The sequence below is a fragment of the Carya illinoinensis genome, chromosome 11 (assembly GCF_018687715.1).
Source record: "Carya illinoinensis cultivar Pawnee chromosome 11, C.illinoinensisPawnee_v1, whole genome shotgun sequence".
Taxonomy (NCBI): Eukaryota; Viridiplantae; Streptophyta; class Magnoliopsida; order Fagales; family Juglandaceae; genus Carya; species Carya illinoinensis.
This window is the reverse complement of record NC_056762.1, coordinates 4,391,875-4,414,766: the sequence shown is the minus strand read 5'-3', so window position 1 is coordinate 4,414,766 and position 22,892 is coordinate 4,391,875. Positions and strand designations below refer to the sequence as shown.

At 33.1% G+C, this 22,892-nt stretch overlaps 2 protein-coding genes across 5 annotated transcripts; both read left to right on the top strand.

The window, feature by feature from the left end:
• Nucleotides 1-1,454: 1,454 nt before the first annotated feature.
• On the top strand, nt 1,455-3,700 carry LOC122280343 (dof zinc finger protein DOF5.6). The gene is made up of 2 exons (XM_043091200.1): nt 1,455-1,705; nt 2,349-3,700. The coding sequence occupies exons 1-2, from the start codon at nt 1,655-1,657 to the stop codon at nt 3,255-3,257; spliced, it is 960 nt and encodes a 319-aa protein (XP_042947134.1). The 5' UTR covers nt 1,455-1,654; the 3' UTR covers nt 3,258-3,700.
• Nucleotides 3,701-12,455: 8,755 nt separating this feature from the next.
• LOC122280817 lies at nt 12,456-20,049 on the top strand. 4 transcript variants are annotated; one of them, XM_043091859.1, is made up of 5 exons: nt 12,466-13,289; nt 13,411-15,633; nt 15,779-15,870; nt 19,109-19,218; nt 19,299-20,049. In XM_043091859.1, the coding sequence occupies exons 2-5, from the start codon at nt 15,401-15,403 to the stop codon at nt 19,701-19,703; spliced, it is 840 nt and encodes a 279-aa protein (XP_042947793.1). In that variant the 5' UTR covers nt 12,466-13,289; nt 13,411-15,400; the 3' UTR covers nt 19,704-20,049. The 4 variants fall into 4 exon arrangements, 2 of the variants coding, with proteins under 2 accessions (XP_042947793.1, XP_042947792.1); XR_006230043.1 differs by having other exon boundaries at nt 12,462-15,633; nt 15,775-15,870; XM_043091858.1 differs by having other exon boundaries at nt 12,466-15,633.
• The last annotated feature ends 2,843 nt before the right edge of the window (nt 20,050-22,892 follow it).

The window sequence follows — 22,892 nt, the reverse complement described above, 5'->3', positions numbered from 1 at the left end:
TTTTTTAAATCTCAGTTCAACTTTTTAAAATTTTAAAATAATAATAATATTAAAAAATAATATTCTAATAATATTTTATTTAATTTTTAACTTCCATCTAAAATTATTTCATCTCATCATCTTACCATTCAAATAACCTAATGTAGGGGTTTTAAGTTACATGTTCACTAAATTCTAGCTATTAGATTATGCCAATGAAAATACTCTTAACACCTCTAAATTTACACAATATGGCATTCATACGATTGATATGTTAAATATTTGTAACGAAAGAGAGAGAGAATGACGAACTGAATTGGCAATATTACCAACGCGTAATCCGCTCCATACAAAAAAAGGAACCCGGAGTCAGGTACGTGTACGGTGGAACGTGGGCACAGGTTCACTTTATTCACCTGACAGTGTGTGTACTTTGGGCGCTGTTGACTGGAGTGTGTTGCTCACGCCATCTCAATTACATATTGTTCTTCTCAGCGGTTAAAGCGTCCTGGCTCCCTGGCTGCTGCATGTATCACGTCATCTTCATCATGAGAGCTTCGAATCTTCTTCATTTTAATATTTCAGAACCAACCCGCCAACTCCAATACAACTTTCATTTGAACTGGGAATCAATAAGTTTGGATCAAAATCTCAAAGAATTAAAAAAAAAAAAAGGTACCTTGTCGTTAAAACTTCAGCTAAGAAGCTGAAAAATTAATGCTTCCTTTGTCACTTTTTTAGTTGTGTCAAGTTCAGCATTATTAAATGAGCAAATTATGGTGTTGAATAATACAAAAATAGATGCCTTTTCTACCTCATTTCAATATCCAAATTGCCTTTTCAAGAAAAAAAAAAAAAACAATATCCAAATTAATGTTTTCAGCAAAGGCTGAACTAGCTAGTACCGTGTAAGGTTGCAAGTGAGGTGGGACTGAGGAGGGCGGCAAAGAGGAAGGAAGGACGCATGAGGCACGTGGCATTGGGGCTGGGTCGTGACTTGTGATGACGTGTGAGGGTGGGGGAGAAATGAGAATCTCCTTTGCTTGTAGGAGGAGAGAACGAGTTGGGGTCCACTCGTTTAGGGTCCACTCGTTTTGGGCCCCGCAACTTGGAGTGCGCTTTCGGTATGCTCTCTTTATCGAGGTCCCAAATATTCACTCATCGGTTTCTGTCACTTCAGACACCGCTAATGTGACGGCCAAGCCGCGATATCTGACGTCTAAACCCCCTAATGGTCACCATCGCACGGCCATCCTTGTCCCCTGCATGCCCCCACCAACACTAAGGACCGGGGATGACATAATGGCCGTTCGATTTATCAGTAGAGATTTCCTCAAGCTGATGTAATGCGTGGGGTTAGTGTCGGGACCGAGGCAGTGGTGGGACCTACCTGTCTGGCCACCGACGGTGTATAGACGTAGCTGCAGAGTAGAGCTGCCCTCCTAGACTTTGCTTTTTGCTTCCTTCTTATTTACAGCCCCTTCGGCCCCCTCCCCAATTCCCTCAAACACACAGACATCGGTTTCTTTCTCTTTCTCCTCCTTCTGTTTCTCCGAGAGACAGACACCTTATAACTACTTTATCGTAATAGAAGTGAAATAGTGATATAGATGGAGTGCTTCTGAGTACTTGGGTCGAAAGGAACTGTGTTTTTAGCAGTTGGGGTGTCAGTTTAATGGGTCTTGCTTCCTTGCAAGTTTGCATGGATTCGTCTGACTGGTTACAGGTATGCCATGCCTTACAATAATTTGAAAGTTCCATTGAATAGCTGATCGATCGTAATCATTTGTCACATCATTTAGTTAATATCGTGTCTTCAAAATGCCGTTCAAAACAAAGAATTCAGTTCAATTTTGATCCTGAGAACGCGCTTTGTTCTTGTAGAAAACTAGATGGCACATAAAGGTCGGGGAAAATAGCAAAACGTTGATGTATGAAGTAGGACGCTTGAAGAAAAAAAAAATGGAGTTTTTATCTTTAATAGCGGCCATAATGGCATTATGTTTTCCATGATTAGAATAGTAAGGCATCTGTATCAGTTGCAAATGAAGGGAACTAAAGTTGAAGTTCAACTCCAGACTTCGATTAGAGAATATTTTTATAGTTCCAGATTTGTTCAAGGCTGGTTGCACAGATAGAGAAGCTAATATAATTCGTGGAAATATGCCATAGTACTCTCGGTTTAAGCGTAGCTCCTGCAATTTCTATTGATTCAGACATTCTGATTGACGTCCGAAGGGACAAGGAATATTGTGTTAACATCCTCATTATTCGACAGCAGAAAGGACGTAGAATGTCTAGGCATTTGCATTATTGTTTTGGCTCAGTTTCTGACATATTTCTTTTATTCTTGTACTTTTTTATTCCAGGGCACGATTCACGATGACTCTGGGATGAATTCGTCCTCGCCGTCCGAGGACATGCTCACATGCTCGAGACCCTTGATGGAGAGGCGGCTGAGGCCACAACACGACCAAGCTCTCAAGTGCCCAAGGTGTGACTCAACCCACACCAAATTCTGCTACTACAACAACTACAGCCTCTCTCAGCCAAGGTACTTCTGCAAGACCTGTAGAAGGTATTGGACTAAAGGAGGCACCCTCAGGAACATTCCTGTGGGTGGTGGCTGCAGAAAGAACAAGAAGGTTTCTGCTAAAAAACCCAATGATCAACCGATGAACCAGAATCACCCAGGATCTTCATCCTCCCACAACCCTACCGATCTTCAACTTTCTTTCCCTGAGGTGCAACTTTCTCATCTTACCCATATCCTAGGCACGCATGGGACGCTCGGGAACCCAAATTTTATGGACACCAAATATCATGGGATGCTCGAGAACCCTAGGCCTATTGACTTTATGGAGAGTACTAAGATGGAAAATGTTGCTGGCAATTCTAGGAACTACGATTTTATGGGGAATGGTGACTTGGGTATGGTTGGTGGGCTTGGAGATTTGAGCAGTACTGCCCATGGTTTGGCACCAAATTTTCAAGGTCTTTGCTCTCCATATGGAATGCCCATTGATGGAAACAGTACTGGAACTTTCATGGAGACATGCCAGAGGTTAATGCTGCCATATGATGCAAATGATCATCATCATCATCAGGACCATACTGCAATAGATGTGAAGCCAAACACCAAGCTACTGTCCCTTGATTGGCAAGACCAAGGTTGTTCTGATGCTGGAAAGGACTCGTTTGGGTATCTCAATGGTCTAGGTTTGTGGACCGGCATGATGAATGGTTACGGAACATCTTCATCCAACCCATTAGTCTAAAGTAATCTCAGCATGCACTACTTCGATCTCCACAGTCAAAGATCTACCAACCATGCATGCATGATGAATGGTTATGGAACTTCTTGATCATCCAGTCCTTTAATAGTCTAAACTAATCTCAGCATGCACTACTTGGATCTCCACAGTCAAAGATCTACCAACCATGCATGCAGGCATTATGAGTTGGTGTGATTAGTTACTTAACCATTCCCATTCAATCTCTTAAGTTTGTCCAACTATTTGTATGTATGCCTGCGATGGAAAGGTTGTGTTGTTTTCGTTTCTTGTTTGTTAGTTTCTATGAACGTGGTCTTCCATCTCTATGGACATGAGACACGAGATGGACATGAGAAAACATTATGGTCCAAAAACGACAGCCTGATTAATTAGTGTCTAAATTATTATGGGTTTATGTGATATTATATTATATATATTTCTTATAATCACCTTGTCAAAACTTGCATGCTGTCTTTTGTGTACGACATTCAAATCTCTAGGATTTTGTTGTAAGACCGAGGAAGATATGATGGTACTTCTGATTTTAAAAATTGAAAAAAGTGCTTGATCTGGCCAGTTCTAATATTTCATGCTGCTGTCTTTTTATCCGGTAATCAGGGATTAAGCTATTTTATATGCAAAAGCGTTCCGAGTGCGCGCCTTTGTTTTTTACATGAAGATTTTTACTTTATCATTTTCTACGCTGTTATATTATATATTTTCTAATATATAATTTATTATTTTAATTAAATATATATATTAATATAGAAATATATATTTAAATATAAAAATAAAAATAATAAAGCATATATTAATTTATGATATAAAAATAATAATTTTAATTTTTTTACAATTCCTTTGAATAATTATATTTTAAATGAGATATATTTTAAAATATATTATTTTATAAATATATTTTATATTAAAATTTATTATAAAAATAATTATACATTTATCATTACTTTTCAATTATTGTTTCATTTTGAAGGAGAGTCTCTACCGTTCTCTTCTTTCTAGCTCTTCCTCTCTCTCGATGGATCATTAATTTTTATTTATATATATTTTTTTGTAATTTAAAAGATAGATATATATATATATATATATCATGTATAGTTTTTAGACACCAAAGCTTGAATAATATTATTATTCATGCATAGATGACCCACCATTAAAGATAATAAGATGATCTATATGTTGTTATGTGTATAGTTCTCATTTAAGTTAAAAAATTATAAGAAATATTTTCAGAAGATAGTAAGTAGGTATGTTATGATCTTACTTAGGTATATAATTATTTATATGATATCTCTAATGAGATACTTTAATTATAGCAAAATTTTAATGTATGACATCTTTTAGCTTGTTTTGAAAACGCATATGAGTTATTTATATAAAGAGACATGAGTTTTGCAACAACGTCGTCCAGAAGTTTTATATTGAATGTTTCATCTTCTATGAAAAATTAGAGGTCCGGCTCCCTTAAGGATTGTATGGGAAGTGAGATGATCTCATCTTATCTCAAAATTTATCAATTTTTTTTTTTATAAATTTCACTTAATCTTTTTTATATAATAATTACTTAATCATTATAATTTTTCTAAATTTTTAAACAAAATGCAAAAGAAAAATACAAAATTTTTAAATTTCAAAACAAAAATATATTAAAAAATAATATTATAACAATATTGTAAATTTATAATATTTTTATTCAACTTTTTTTTTCTTATTTGCCAGAACCCAATAACATTTTAACTCAAACAATTTTACTATTATTCCCTGAATTCCAATCTCATCTCATTAACTAAACATGTCCTTATAATAATCATATATTTACGTTTCGATCCTCAACCTATTAAAATATGAGCTCCGAAATTCCTTATAATACCATGGGATCAACACCAATGTGTAAATAATATTTGGTTACTATGTTACAAAAGGCCATAAGTATAATCTGATTAAGTACTCCATATTGCTCCAAATTATTGAGGGGATGTTTGGAAACATGTAATTTTATCTCATACCGTCCTATCTCATTTCTTTCTCAAACAATATTTAAATACAAATACTTTCAAACTAATCATTACAACCTTTTCAAACTAATAATTACACTTTTCCTAAATTTCTAAATAAGAAACAAAAAAATAATTTAACTTTTTCAAATTTTAAAACAAAAATAATATTAAAATATTATATTCCAACAATATTTTAACTTTATAATATTTTTTATTTAACTTTTTCTATCTCATTTTCCAAAACCTAATAAATACTTAAGTTAAACTATCTTTCTACTGTACAGAAAATTCTTATCCCATCGATCTCATTCCTAAAGCATCCCCAAGAATAGTTAACATGATAATCTACACAACTCTAATGACGCGATAAACTTTTTTAAGTATTTATGACGGTAAAATTAACGTCTTTTCAAGACTTTTTATGATTAATTTGTAAGTTGGGGAGATGCATATTTGGAGAGCCAGTGCTGGTTTGGTTATACAAAATCAAACTATCTTATCTTATCTCATCTAATATAATCATTACATTTTTTTAAATTTTAAAACAAAATTAATATTAGAAAATTAGATTATATATAACAATATTTTATTCAACTTTTAATAAAACATCTCAACTATATAACCAAACAAATACACTAAATTTTGGTATAGAATGTTAGATATTCATTCACCTTTATTTGTAATGCTCGTTAGATTTTTTTTTTCATCATATTTGAAATTAAAGAGCGCTAATACACTAAAAGCTAGCCAGCTCTCACTATAACACAATTGGTTTTTTGTGACAGAGGAAAACGTCACAAAAAATAACTAAAATGTCACTAAAGACATTTGGTGACGGTTCGAAACCGTCACGACTATCGTCACCTAATGTGCGTCACAGAAAATAATTGGTGACAGTTTACTATTCAACCGTCACAAACAACATTTTTAGTGACGGTTGGAGGTCTTCCGTTTGATGTCACGTTCGAACGTGGGATTTTTTGTGACAGTTGAAATCTGTCACAAAATGTAACGTTCAAACGTCCAACAGAGCGTTCGAACGTTAACCTGACTGATTGACATTCGAATGAGAAAATTTGACGTTCGTTGGTTATAGTTCGAACGTATCATATTTACGTTGCAACGTCAAACAAAACGTTCGAACGTAAATCCTTTAAACATTCAAACGTTGTGTTCGTTTTGAGAGTGAATATGTTCGAACGTTGGGTCGTACATTCGAACGTTAGTTCTAACGTGAACCAACATTCAAACGTATAAATCAAAAATACTATTTTCATAAAATTAAAAAATATACAAATTGTATCATCATATTACACCATCAAATTAACAACTAACAATGTTTTATATAGTTGTAAAATTAGATATTAACAGTTCTATACAATGAGAAAACTGAATTGATTTCATTTCTTCTTCTTTCCTCGCCCACCGCGATTCTACTGTAGTGACATAACACACCCTATCTGGACTCTCATCTCCCTCTGCACTTGTTCTTAAACTTCAATGCACATTCTTTCCTCCTGGTCTTTATATTGCTCCTGCAAACGCATCTCTAAATCAGACTGTTGCTTTAAGAGAGACTCCAACTCTTGTTGTCTTGATCTCATATACTCATTTGATAAAAAAAAATATGCTGCAAAATAAGTAACATTTAAAAGAAATACAAATAAAAATTAAATTAATGACATGTTGCATAATTTAATAAATTATTCTCAACATATTCAATAAAAGTTCACAAATTTATTCAAAATGATATCATATATTTCCACAATATATAAACATATTCACAACTAAATTTACAATATTTTACATATTCTCAACAATTTTAATAAATACTGTAATACACAAATTCACAATATATAAACATATTTCCCATAAACTAAACTAATTCACAAATCACATATACATATGCATAATAATAACTAATTCACAAATACCAAAACATAGTCACAAAAACATAACCACAACATATGCTTCAAATTCACATACACAATTATAAAACATATTCATTTTAATTTATAAATATACACAAATATTTATATTTTCATTTTAAAAATAAGCATACACACAACACAATTTTTCATTTTAATTCATCATATTACATAATCCATATCACAAAGATTTGCTTTTAATTCATTAACATAAACAATTCAATTCCTTCTAATTCATCAATAATACCCAATTCAAAACATATTCACAATATATACAATCAAAATTCACTACTCAACTCACAATATTATACCCATATCTAATCCTTCAAAATTCACAATCAACTCACATTATACACATCAAAATATTCATCATTATCCACAACAAAAGCACAATAAAATATATAAACATCTTAATAAAGTTTAGAAATATACCCATCACTCACAATATCCTCTTACAAATCACAAGTTTTGAACAAGTCACAACAACTAATCCTTCAAAAAAAATCACAACACTAGTTAGTTAAAGACATATATATATATATATATATATATATATATATATATATATAAAAACACAAAATAAATATCATAAAATTGCAAAATATTTAAAGGAAAAAAGAGTTTTTCCTTACCAAAATCAATGGAGAGAGCAAAAATATTAATTCTCTCTTACTCTACTCTCTCTCTAACCATCTCTCACTCTAACACACATACTCTCTCTCTAACCCACAACCCTCTCTCACTCTCACTCTCTCTTTCACGCATGGGAGAAGCAGAAGAAATGATTCTGTTTCCTCCTGTGCGTTTATTCATTAAAACCACTCTGATTTGATATGACATTCGAACGTTTAAAAAGTAACGTTCGAACATTTAAAAAATAACATTCGAATGTTAAATTTTAACGTTCAAACGTTATTTAAAAATGAGTGAAAAATTTTTCGCACTTTTTCACGTTCGAACGTATATGCATATACGTTCGAACATTTAAAAATTAACGTTCGAATGTTAAATTTTAATGTTCGAACGTTATTTAAAAATGAGTGAAAAATTTCTCGCATTTTTTCACATTCGAACGTATATGCATATACGTTCGAATGTTTAAAAAGTAACGTTCGAACGTTAAAATTTAACGTTTGAATGTTATTTAAAAATAAGTGAGAAATTTCCCGTATTTTTTAATATTCGAACATATATGCATATACGTTCAAATGTGAAAAAAGTAACTTTCAAACGTTAAAATTTAATGTTCGAACGTATGTGAAAGAAATATACTCTATTATTATAAATAATATATAATAACATATATAATACATTAACTATATATAATATTAACTATATACTATAATATATACTATATATATTAACTATATAATATATTATATATTATATATTATATGTAATGACTATATATATAATATATAATGAGTATATATATACTATATATATTATATAATATATACTAGACTATATATAGTATAGTATATAGCACTAGACTATATATATAATATATATTATATACTTAACTAGTATATAATATAGTGTATTATATATTATATATATAGTATATAATATACTGTAGTTAGCTTATCCAATTTTAATATTAAATCGTTGCGCTTCAAATTTCAATCTCTTTAAATTTGTAATAATTGTTCACAAATGATGTATTATTTTATTTAAAAACTACATAAAATTTAAATTATAGTCATATTTACCAAATATTCTATCTAACGTTTAAACTTCACCTACTAACGTTTGAACGTATGTGAAAGAAATGTACTCTATTATTATAAATAATATATAATAATATATATAGTATATTAACTATATATAATATTAATTATATATTATAATATATACTATATATATTAACTATATAATTTTAATATATTAACTATATAATATATTATATATTATATATATTATATTTAATGACTATATATATAATATATAATGAGTATATATATACTATATATATTATATAATATATACTAGACTATATATAGTATAATATATAGCACTAGACTATATATATAATATATATTATATACTTAACTAGTATATAATATAGTGTATTATATATTATATATAGTATATAATATACTGCAGTTAGCTTATCGAATTTTAATATTAAATCATTACACTTCAAATTTCAATCTCTTTAAATTTATAATAATTGTTCACAAATGATACATTATTTTATTTAAAAACTACATAAAATTTAAATTATAGTCATATTTACCAAATACTCTATCTAACGTTCGAACTTCACTCACTAACGTTCGAACATCACTGATCAACGTTCGAACGTCACTGATTAACGTTCGAACGTTGGCGCCAAAAAATATTACGTTTGCACGTAAAAATCTTTAATGATGTAACGTTCGAATGTAAATTTTCCTACATTCGAACGTCAGACGAATTCTCATCTAGATTTAGTGATGGTTTGTATAAACCGTCACAAAAAATGTGACAGTTTGGGGACTGTCACTAATTCTAAAGTGTCACTAAATTTCAATTTTGTTGTAGTGTCTTGTACAACTTTGCAATAAAATAATATTTTTAAAAATTTAAATATATCAAAATTAAATCAAAAGTCAAAGGAAACAACTAAAAAATAACTTTTTTATTATTAAATTATATGCAGATGGTATATATGTTGTCAGCTTATCATTATTAATCATTTGAAAACCCTAACCATATATGATCTTCCTCTTCGTGTAGCCGTTTTCATTTTCTACCCTCAGACTTTCACAAAGTTATATGTACATACATCTGCTTCATATGAACTCAGCACGTCAGAAACATAATGATTGATCAATTTTGTACATCATCTTATCACAAAGATCTGCAATTTATATATATCTTGCTCATTTGTGGCTTTTATCATGGTCTTTAATTATAAAAGGAAAATGAACGTGTTGAGCATCTACATCTTCACGTTGATGGTCAAATTCAGCTCAAGTATATAAGAACACGTCTGGCCCAATTTCAATGATGCTTTCATTTGTCTTGGGATAATTGGTTAATTGTATCAAATGAAATTGATGTATATATACAGTTTTTAAACTAGAAAGATCCAAATTAAAGCCCTTCCCCTAAGGGTATGGCTAAGATAAGTCAATGGCCTGCCAGCCTTCTGGATCAACATAGTTGCTATGCCCACTTTTGAGGTATTACGTTTAATGAAAAAATTTAAAGAAATTAGGCAGTGCCAACACTAGGGGTTTGTTAATGATGCCTTTAATTCCTCAAAAGCTTTAGAAGCTATTATTGTTGTCCATTGAAAAGAGTTCTTTTTCAACAAGGCAGTTAGAGGTGCTGCTATCAACCTATAGTGCTTCATAAATCTCTCGTAGCACCTTGTGAGCCCTAAGAAACCCCTCGAGAACTTAAGGGAGTTAGGTACAGGCCAGTTCACTATTGACTGAATCTTATAAAGGTAAATTTTTACCACTTTAGCTGAGACCAAATGCTTGAAGTATTCAATTTCACTAGACTCAAATTTACATTTACTCTTTTTGGCAAACAAGGAGTGTGCTGCCAAGGTTTCCAACACAGTTGTTTTGTTTTTCTTAGCCCAACACAGTAGTTAAGTGTAGTAAATGATCCTCTAGGGTCTTACATTAAATCAAAATATCATAAAAAAAAAAACAACAACCACGAACCTCCTCAAGTGGAGCTAGAACACCTCATTCATGAGCCATTGAAATGTAGCTAGTGCATTAGTTAGTCCAAAGGGCATCACTAGGAATTCATAATAGCCATGATGAGTCCTAAAAGCTGTCTTAGGGATGTCCTTCTCCCTTACTCTTATTTGATGGTACTCGGACTTTAAGTCCATTTTTGAGAAAATAGTGGCCTCATGTAACTCCTCAAGTAGCTCGTCAATCACAGAAATAGGAAACTTATTTTTGACAGTTTCCTTATTCAATGCCTGGTAATTAATACACATTTACCAATTCCCATCGGCCTTTCAACTAATAGTACAGGGGAAGAGAAATGGGATTGGCTAAGCTTAATGACCCAAGCCCTTAAGGGATTGGTTTAGGAGGTCAAGACAATCCAAAATACAATTCTAATGAGTTTAAAAATTATTCTATTAGTTTTAAAAATTTTTTGTATACAATTTTAATTATTTTATAATTTAGGTCTATTAGACCTAATGGGCCATGGATAGTATTGGCTTGGGGGGGCGGATGAAGTACTCGACCCCACCCCTGGCACTGGAGTAGGGAGCCTCGCCCCCACCTCTTAGGGGTGGGGTGCAGGGTTGAAAAGTTTGCCCCCTCATGGTGTGAGGCGGGGTGCAAGGAAGGGTCCACCATGCTCCACACCATGCGGGTATTGCCCTTATTTACAACATTTACCTCAATTTGTTCCCTTGAGTTCAAGGTTTAAGGGTCCTGGAAATAACACTTGGATCAAAGAAATTGTAGGTACTTTCAATATCCATCAAAATAACCACTATGTGCCCACTGACCCTTCCTTAAAGCCTCATAATTCTTGGGTTAGGAGACCCTGCAATGGCATGTAGGGAAATTTTGGGTGCTTCAACTCCCTCCCCTTGGAAAGGAGAGGTTTTGGTTCATAAAATGGTTAGTACGTTATCTTTGGGTTAAGTAAAGGTACTTGGAATAAATAGAATTGTATATATGGTTTTTGCTATATTCGGGTCATAGGTGAATTGGCCATTAATTGCATTTTAATGTATTTAGGGTCACTTAGAATTTGATGGGAGTTTAGGTATGATCTGTCTTATTTCTTAAAAATAGTGTTCAATTTTGTAAACTCTCGATCATGATAATTATGTTTAGGTGACGATCAATATTCGCTTAGTATTGTAGTGAGGAAATTTTGAGATGTTAAAAATTTCAAGTAAGTATTATTCCTATGTTAAACTTTGCAAAAAATTAAAAAATAAAATATATATCCCAAGAGAGATGAACAAGTGAGGTAATGCAATGACAGTCACAACAGAGTTATTAAAAATAAAGACATATCCACAATAATGATATAATAATTGCCCGAAGAAACAAAGGTGGATTATACCTCCAATATCAAGAGTCACAATATGGAATATGTCATCTGATTGATTAGGTAATGAATATCCATCCTTGCCGCCTCAATCTATTAATCGATCATTGATAAAGTGTTAGAATTGCGTAATTAAATTACTTAAAGTGAATGATTTATTTTATCAAATTAGAATTGAGCATTTAATTATGTAGCAAATTCTAATACTGTATTCTAATTGATTGATGTCAATATTTTGGTAACAAATATTCCGTATTGCCTTTCTAATGATAAATATTTAAATCATACTGCAGGCATAGAAAGAAAATAGCTGAAGCCGAAACGTGGGGCTCGTACGAGCTGTACGGACGAAGGAAGCTACGGACTGAAGGACATAGCACCTCACGCAGAGCAAATCAGCACGGGAAGGGAAAGCAGCAGCACGATGCAGAAGTTGGGAATTATGGCCTCAAGCATGTTGCCTCTCACGCACAGACCTGCAGCAGATCAAGACAGAGCACGAGCTGGCACAGAGGAAGGGCAATGCAGAGTAAAATCACACAAAACAGAGGGGCAAATTGGTATTACCTGCATGGGCGTTAAAGACAGACCTGTGCTGGCTTTGGAGTTTTATGTTTAGTTTTTCTTTTCTTTTCTTTTTTTCCAGTTTTTTTCCTCTCGTTCAGCGTTTTTCGTTTAGTTTTTATTGGGATTTCTTTATTTTTCTTTACCTTTTCATTCCAGACCTTCGGGCAGCAGAGTAGGGAGTTCTTAGTTTTTTCGTTTCTGGATTTTCAGATCGGGGTGGCGTCTTGGATTTGTTTTCTTTCGTTTGGTCGTTTGTTGAGTTTTTTTTCTTCTTTTTTTAGTTGATTCGGTTGCAGAACAGAGGGATGGAACTATCTCTAGTTTTGAGTTTTTTTTTTTTCTTTCCCAATTTTCGTTTCAGGCAGCTTCTTTGATTTTTATTTTTATTATACTTGCATTCATTTTCATTTTGGAGGGACAACGTTGTTTGGCCGGTTTCTTTTTTTATTTATTCTTAGTTTTGTTCAGACGGAGAACATGGAACTCCCTCTCAGGTTTAGTTTTTATTCTTTTCTAGTCTTCATTTCATGTTTTTTTGGACGTTCGGCTGAGCGGCGTTCCTTTCATTTTATAGTTCTTACTTCGTTTTTTTTTTTTTTTTTTTTTTTTTTCCAGTATTTCCTTCGGTTCAGACCGTGAGGCGGTAGGGGAATATTTTACGTTTTTGCTTCTTTACACTTTGAAGTTTTATGGACAGCTGGAAGTCAGTTTTGATTTGCGTTCTTAGAGCTTTTCAGTTCCAAGCTTGGGGGCTACTGCTGGTGATTATTTTTTTCCTATTTAGTTTATGTTTTTCTTCGTTGAGGATTGATGGAGAGGAGAGGGCGTATAGCTGCTCTCTCAGGTCTTTTTCATTAATTTCTTTTGAGTTTCACTTTTTCGGCTGGAAAGCTTCCTCTCGATTTTGGGTGGACGACAGCTGCAATTTTATTTTTTTAGCTACAGTTTTCATTCGGGTGGTTGTTGCTTCTTCTTCCTTCTTAGTGGTGCTGATCTTGAGAGCTCTTCGGCTCTCTCTCATTTTTATTTTGGATATTTTTTTTTCAGATTTTATCATGACTCAACTTAGATTTATTTTTGTTGCTATAAATACTATGTGTAGCTAATTTCTTAAGCTTGGGTTGTGGAATGAGACTTGATTTGTTTTGGGTTCTAGTTCAAAGCAATATTATGTTGGTTTCACTATGTTATTGGTTGGACTTAAATTGAAAATAGATTGCGGCTCTTGCTCTTGATTTGTTGTTGACGTAAGGCACAACAAAAGTTTGAAAATTATCAAGACTTCTCTCCATTGGTTGTTAATGTGTGTTTGGCTAGTAAAGTAGAGAACTCTTAGGAAAATATTGTAAATACTTGAGCATAATTTTTTATCTTCCGTTTATCAATGCCTTGATTGGATTGTTAAACGAGAAAATTTTTTAGGACCCGAAACAAAGAGAGTCTCATACCCAACCCAAGTATTTGTTAATTTGCCTTTTTGATTAGAAACTTTAATTTTAACTTTGATTAATTTTATTTTTATTTTTTGCGGGAATTGAATTCACTCTTTTCTATTCTTACCTCATCTTCGATAATCGCACAGCACCATTCGCCCCACAAATCTGACCGACTATAACTCCGAGTTGGGTATGATATTCATTTGCTCTACTCGTGTACGTAATATGACTCAATTGGTTGATGCAGTTTACTTGAAATTGGAACTGCGTAGGATTATAAGTTTGATTTAGGTTTTGGTGATGAATGCTAGGCTTGAAGGTCTTTGTGGTTGACTGATTAGGGATGTTTTGCTAATGGTTAACTGTGGTTATGGAGTTTTGTTGAAGTGGAGCGTATTGGGCATGGCCATTGGCTTTATAGTCCCTTTGGGATTTTGAAGGGGTAAGGTTTTCCTTGTTATGTGTACGATAACATACGTTTGTTTTTGCTTTGTTGTATTAACCTAAATATTTTTGCTTAGTTGTAAGATATGGTTGGTTTTGGTTCGTACAATGGTTAGAACGTTACCTTTGGTTTGAGTAAAGGTACGTACTTCAAAGAAATAGAATTGGATAAATGGTTCTTGCAAAATCCAGGTCATAGATGAATATGACTTTAGGTGCATTTTGGTTTTTATGGTCTTTATTTATAAAAGAAAAATGTACGTGTTAAGCATCTATCTACATCTTGTTGATGGTCAAATTCACCTCAAGTATATATGCACACTTTTGGCCCAATTTCAATTACGCTTCCATTTGTCTTGGGATAATTTGTTAATTGTCTTAAATTAAATTGATATATACCATTTTAAAATATGTAAATTTCATATATTTTCTTAAAAAAAGAAGAAGATAAATTTATGATTTTTTTTAAATTATTTTTAATAATAAATCTTATTATTTAAAAAAAATTACACATACTCGCTTGAAAAGATTTCCCTGCAATCAAACCCAAATGGTTTCTTAAGCCCAACCCAACCCAAGCCCAACCTGTGGAAAAGAATGAAATGATCCAAAATGATGCCATTTTGGTTGAAAGTCCTAACATTGCCAATGCAAGTGTAAAATAAATAGAATTCTACGTTAAGTTGTCTGTAATGGCCTAGTCAAAGTTGGTAAGTTTGACATAAATGCTACAGTCATTCTTAGGAGCTCTCCAAGTCTGGCGAGATACTGTACAAAGACCAAACAATATTTTATCAATTTTCTTCTACCCGTTCCTCTCTCTTTCCCTCGGTTTCTCGTTTATTCCACAAAATCCTCCAACTACTTCTTCACCTGTTGCCCTTCTTCAACCCGTAGCCCCTATTCAGGTGCAGCAGTCGCCTCTCCAGCGGACCCTGTCATCTCCGAGCTCTCCAAAGTAAGTCTCTCTTCCTCTCTCTTCTCTCCCTCTTCTCTGCTGAAGTGGTTGTCCGTCAGTATGCAGCCCTTTTCTCTCCCTCTTCTCCGATTTACTTTTTATCTTCAACAGCTTGATTAAATCACATCCTGTTTTGCCCAGCCAGTTCAAATCAGTTGCTCAGCATTGGATTGCTCCACGAATCACGCCAAAGGTTCTTCCTCCACGAATATGCCACTACCGGTAGCGTTTGTTTGGGTAAATGCATAGTTTTATTTATTTATTTATTTATTTTAGGATGAAATGGTATACAGGATATAATCTATTAAATTTTCTATAGTATTTTTTTGGGCAACTATTGATATTAAAGATGACAAGAACTAGATCTACATTTGGCACTTTCAAATCTGCCATTAGCTTGGAATTGTTGAGATTATATGATGATAATTTCTGCCATTGGGCGACAAATTGATGGCTACTAAAATCTGGAAGTGCTTGGACCTTGTATGTTGCTTGGACCCTGATGGTTTGTTTGACGTTGCTTTTCAATGTTGTTTGGGGTTTTGACTTACATATATACATATATATATATATATATATATATATATATATATATATTATATAAAACCTTGCCAAGAAAATGTTTTTTGAGGTTTTGAATTACTTTCCTTGAATAGTCATGGGTATGGGGTTTGACTAAGAGTTAGGACAAACTGGTTTGACTAGTTTGGATTTGATCAAGTTTTGTTTTATATAGACTTATCAAAAAACAAGTTTTGTAATAAGTAGTCAGAAAACAAGTAAAAATTGGAGTTCTGGACTTTAAGATAGTCCTAGACTTTAAACAAGTAAAGAAAACAAGTAAAATAGTTGAGTTACTTTAAACTTTATAAGTGTAAGTTTTATGGGTCTTGGTTAATACTTAAAAATGATACTATATCAACAGCGTATGATACTAATGCTATGGTAGTATAGGTTGTTGCTTGACATTATTGTAAAGCCATTTTGCTCCTTTTAGAAAGGTATGGGTATAAGCATAGCAGGCTGTGATTGTGTTAAATTGGGACTGTATAACTTAAAAGACTGGGAGTTCTATTACAACCCCCAAATCCTAGATTCTACTTTAGTTTTTCAAATTATATCTTAATAGGTTTCATGTGTACTTCTTAGATGATTATTTTATCATCAAAAACCAATGCACATTCAATATTTCAAACCAAAACCGTCAAATCCTATACTTGGCTATGTAGTTGATCATGTTCTTCCCAAGAACTTTAATCTATAAATCCCATTAGGCAAAGATATCACTACAATCCCTGATAGTTGTTTGATTGAGTTTATTCTTGGTGAAGGTGCGCATTGCAATAGCAAAAAATGAAAGCAAACAATTTATGAGTGTTATCTATGTAGTATCCTGAAGAAGTTTCTGGTAAGGAAGATTAACGAAGATGCAAAATTTTTCTTCTTAAAATTGCATGATTCTATCACATTATTCCCTTGATATTGTATGATCTTTAAATATTTAAGTGATGATTATTAGAATTTCTGTACGTTTACTTATGAGTTGAAAAAAATATATATATGATGTTTGTAGAAAACCAAGGAATTATCATTGTACATGGCTCAAAATATTTGTATATTTCTCTTTTTCTAATTTATGAATAAGAAAAAGATCAGAACACAATACCTTTTTAGTGGATGTAAACTTGACTGAGCATGGCTCTACTCCTTTAATTTTGAAATTTTTTTTATAAGGATTAATTACACTAGCATGTCAAGATTCAAAATTACTTGACTGAAATTCTATTGGTTTTATATATGATAAGAGGACAAAGAAAACTCATTTAAAAAGTGTTAAACCACAATTATGCATATAATATAATCGAAGTTTTCTTCTTTCTTTAAAAAAAAGAGATTATTTTAAAGAACCAAATGTAGCATCCCGTCAAATCGTGACAAGAAACCATAAGGATAATAGGACTTTGACCATGTTAGTTTAGAGACAAAGATGATGAATAGATGAAGTTGTGACCTTTATCAACTTTTAGAAATCATTCTTTCAGCGAATGACAAGCAGCACGAAAAGGACTAATTACTACCTTGACAAGATTTGAAATGAACCCATATCATGTTGGGGAGCATAGCTAGATGGGAAGTGGGCTACTCCTCTTTTCATTTCTTCTTCTCTTTTCTGCTTTTTTTTTTTTCCTTATAATCAGCCAAGTATTGATTGGTTGTGTCCAATACTCAGCTACTATAAACTAGTTTGGATTTGTTGACAAGTTGTATAAATTGTCCAGTACTCAACATCTATACAACATGAAGATGTCTCATGTTAAAAGAAAGAGTGAATGTGCTCAGCAGAAAGACAGAGAGTCATGATATTAGGAGCCTGAATAAACTCACTAACTTAAAATACACACTAGAAGAAGGGAATTAATATAATTAGTATTAACCATTAACTACAAAACTAAGTCAAGTCATGATATTATGAGCCTAAATGACATTCATCACAAACCATCTACAAAATTCAATTCTTCATTTGGTTTGTGAATTTTGAAGGGTTATGTTGTGGGAGCTTTTAGTATATTTAGGTTCATGCCTTTTCTTTTCCCAATTTTTTTATACTTCTATTTTTTTCTATATGTTTCTGAATCCCTCATGGTTGTTTGTAATTGTATTATGATTGACTTTTTTATGGAGGCAAATATTTTTATATGTAAGTAAAATATGGATCCGAAATATTTTTCTACATCTCTCAAGTTTCTAATTGTTAATGAATTCTGAAAGTATCTTTCTAATAATTGTTGTTCATTTTCTGTCATCTTGTATTTTCTTTATTTTACTCTTTTTTATTCTTTCTTTCCTTGTTTATGTGTGTAAGGGCTGACTTTAGTAATGATGTTTTCAAGTGATCTTCAAAACTCTCTGTTTCTAGCCTTGCTTGCTAATTTCTTGGTTATATCAATTATTCAATTCTCCTTTGATGTCCATGTGGGCTGTTCTCCTTTGTATCTATTAAATGATATTGAGATAAATAATATATTGACTGAGATACTGGATTATGATGTTGAGATGCTTTATAATTCTCAACAATATAATGCTGAGGATTTAATATTGGACTTAACTATTGGGCAACTTGTCTGACACATTGAAAATTTAATACTTTTTAAGAATGGACACACATTTTGATTATGACCATTCTTCACCACTCTATTGTAAAGTGGAGGAGGAGGTTGTAATAGTACCCTAACACAAAATGAAAATGTTGTTGTCCAAGCAACTCTAAATGACGGTGAAAAGAGGCATCTTTCAAAACAAGTTTAACGAAGTGCATATTTTACTATTGAAGAGGATAACCTCCTCGTCTCAGCTTGGCTCAGCATTAGCATCAATGTGATAAGGGGTACTGATAAAAAGTCCACACAAATATGGGAAAGAATTACCACATTTTATCATGAATATAAAAAACTAAACATTGCCAATTGTTTTGAAGGCTCTTTGATGAATCGGTGGTCCACAATTCAAAAATGGATAAATAAATTTTGTGCATATATAGCACAGGTAGATTCATTACACCCAAGTGGTGCAACGAAGCTAGATAAGGTATGTATCCTAAAACCTTTTTCATTTAATTTGTAATTGACTTACTTATGAACTAACAAATATTTCTTTCATTTTTGTAGATTAAGAAAGTGAAGGTGTTGTATAAAGGGATGCTAGGGAGTAATTTTATAATGGAGCACTGTTGGTGTCTTGCTAAGAAGAGAATGTCACCTAAAAAAATGTCTAATGTTATTGATGTTGATAAAGCTGAGGAAGACATAGAGGTTCTTGCTGAGAGACCTCCAGGCAAAATTAAAGCTGATAAAGAAAGGAAGAGGAAGCAGAAGTCCATGGAAGGCAATGATGGTGAGATCAAGACTGCCTTGACTAAAATGACTGAGGATCGAGCAACGACCATGGAAGATCGTAGAAATGCGACTCTGAAGGCAGACCTAGAAAGATCAGTAGCATTTGAACTAAAAAAAAAATTCGAGACAAAGATGATGTTACTAGATCTAAGTGGCCTGAATGCCATGCATCAATAATATTTTGGCTATATTTAACGGAAAATTTTTGAGGAATGGAGGAAGGATTTCGGGGCGACATCTACATCTCCTTCGATACCTTATGGAGGTGTCTAACGTCTAATGTTGGTAGTGAAGATTGTTTTTGAATTATTTGTGGTTGCCCAGCCATATGTGGGCTGGATAAACATGTGGCTGGGTAGCAACTAAATTAATGGATTGTTTTAGATAAATTAGTGGACTGGCTGGTTTGTAGTGGAATGTTTTAGGGTACATTAGTGGACTGTAGTGAAATTTTTTGTAGAATGTTAGTTTGTACATTTATGGACTATATTGGAAATATGCAAATAGATTATTATGGATGTTAGTATTATTTCAAAACATAGTAGCTCTTTCTAACTATTTGTGTAACTTTTGAGATGTCTTTGTATTTTTTATTTTTTATTTTTTACAATTTTCTAACATAGCAAGGAGAAGGTTATTGTGAAAATGTTAACTATTTTTTACAACATGACATCGGTTGCCCTATAAAGTTGTATACACCTACAAAAGAAAAGCACTTAGAATAACCTTGGATATGACCTAGAAAAAAAATATCTACATAAGCTTAGATATTCCATGAACTAGAAAGAAAATCAATGTCATAACTTTGCTTCAGGTTGAATATTGAATTACAAATTATATGAACTCCAAATTTAAATTACAAATTAGAATTAGAAATCCAAATTATGTACGGCCATGAATATTCCATAAATGATCGATAAGGTCAGCTTGGAGTTGACTATGAGTGCCTCTATCTCTAATTCGATGATGTTGTGCAATGAATTCTATGAATTCAGGTATATTCTCGTGTGAAATTGGCTCATCTGGAGTCTCTTCCATTTGTTCATAAATGAATTGCTTAGTCCCGAGATATAGATGCCACTCATATTCAATGATCATATTATGTAAGATAATGCATGTGTACATAATGTCTTTTAGTACTTCAGGATGAAAAAACTCCGCAGGTCCGCGCACAATTGCAAATCTACCTTGGAGTACTCCGAATGCACGCTCCATATCTTTCCGAGTAGACTCCTGGCAAGCAGCAAAGCGTTTTTTCTTATTTTCATGAGGACATTGAATTGTTTTCACTAATGTTTCTCATGAAGGATATATACCATCTGCGAGATAATATGCCATTGTATATTCGTGACCATTGATTGTATAATTGCATGGAGGAGCACGACCTTCGACCAATGCAACAAAAACAGAAGATCGATCAAGTACGTTGATATTGTTATGTGACCCAGGCAAACCAAAAAAAGCATGCCATATTCAAATATCATAAGATGCAACAACCTTCAAAATAATAGTTAATTCATTCACATGACCAGAATACATATCTTTCCATGCAGTAGGACAATTCTTCCATTTTCAGTACATACAATCAATGTTATCCAACATATTTAGGAATTCACGTCTTTGTCTGGCATCTAGTAACCTCACTATATTATTGCTGTTTGGAGATCTCAAATACTCATTGCTTTTTGAAGGAAGGAAGTTTGGCTTTTGATGAGTAGACGATGAGTCTATTTATAGAGTTTGATCCTTAACTATTAGTTACAACTAAAAAAGTTGGTAAAAGAAGAAGGGTTGGTAAAAATTAGTTCATTCAAGAATTGTAGATGATGATTGATTGTTATAGAAAGTTGTTGGCATGTTTGTTGGCTTCAACCAGAATTCTAGATATAAAAGTTGGGTAGAATAAATGTTGGTATGTTTATATATGTGATTGTTGGATGGAAGGTTGGCAAAATATATTTATTGAATAAGTAAGTCAATTATAAAAATAGTTTATTTATAATAATTTGTAGTTAAATAGTTAAATAATAATTTATTTAATAAAGTTATTAACTAATATATGAAGTGTATTTGTAAAATATAAAAAAAATTAAATATTATTAAAATATATAATATTTTATTATTATTTAAACTTTAAGATAGCTAGTCCAATGTAGACTAATCTATCTGGAAATCCATTTTAGAGCTAAAAGTTAACATTCTAGCTAAATTATGGACTTGGCAATGGCTAGATTAGGCCATTGCCAATGCTCTAACCTCTCTCTCTCTCTCTCTCTCTCTCTCTCTCTCTCTCTCTCTCTCTCTCTCTCTCCACGGTGAGTCTCCTACCGTCTCCGATTGCAGCTTCGTCGTGCCAGCCTCCCTTTCCCATCTGTTCGTCTAGCCCTTTGCCTCGTTTGCTGCATACTGCCATCTGCATTGTTTCCAGCCCTTAGTCTCTGCCCTTACCCTCGCCTCTCTCCTTGCTACCTTTGCCAACGTCCTCCACACCACGACACCACTATCTTCCTTCACTCCACGATTACTGTCTCTCCGTCTACTTCACTTTCCCTCTCTCAATTTTGCCATTGTAAAACACCTGCCTCTCTTTTTCAATTGGTCTCTCTTACTATCTCTCATCTCCCCATTTTGAATCATAGCTTGCTACTGCCGCCCAAGCCTTGCACCACGATTAGGTTGTTGCCATACAGCCGTCGTGACCAAAGGAGGCCGCTATATCACGCACATAGCTGCTCCACACTACTTCAGTTTTGTTGCACTGGCCTGTCACTAAATCCAGCCAGCCAATGGTGCAAGGTCGGTAAGACTCTCTCTTTCTTTATGTGTTAAGACAATGTCTAACTTGTATTGTGAAGCAACTGGGCAATTCTAGGAAATTTTATAGAGTTTGATTTGTGTTGCTGGGTGTATTAATGGTTTAGTCGTGGCAAGGTTTTAATAAGGTTGGATGGAATCTGGTTGTTGACTTGGAGATGGAAGAAAGTTGGTCGGGAGGAAGTACTAGTGAAATCAAGTAGAGTACTTGCGAGTCTATTGGTATAGAAACATGGTTTTAGAACCTGGTTGGTTGATTGTGTTACTGCCGAATTATAAAAATGAGTTTTCAATAAGGAGGCCTGCCATGACTCGGGTGTGGAAGTTGGGTGAGCAGGTCTCCAAGTGATGGTTGATAAGGATCTACTTGGAGATCAACCATCACTTGGAGAGTTTTATGCAAATTGTCAACTAGTTGGAATGAAGAGTTGTTTATGGTTGGAAACGTATTGAAGATATGTGGTCAGTCTCATTAGAAGAGGTTGACTCGTAGGTAGTGGGTGTTTATAAAATAATGGAATGGACATATTCATAACTGTAGTAGTTCTGACC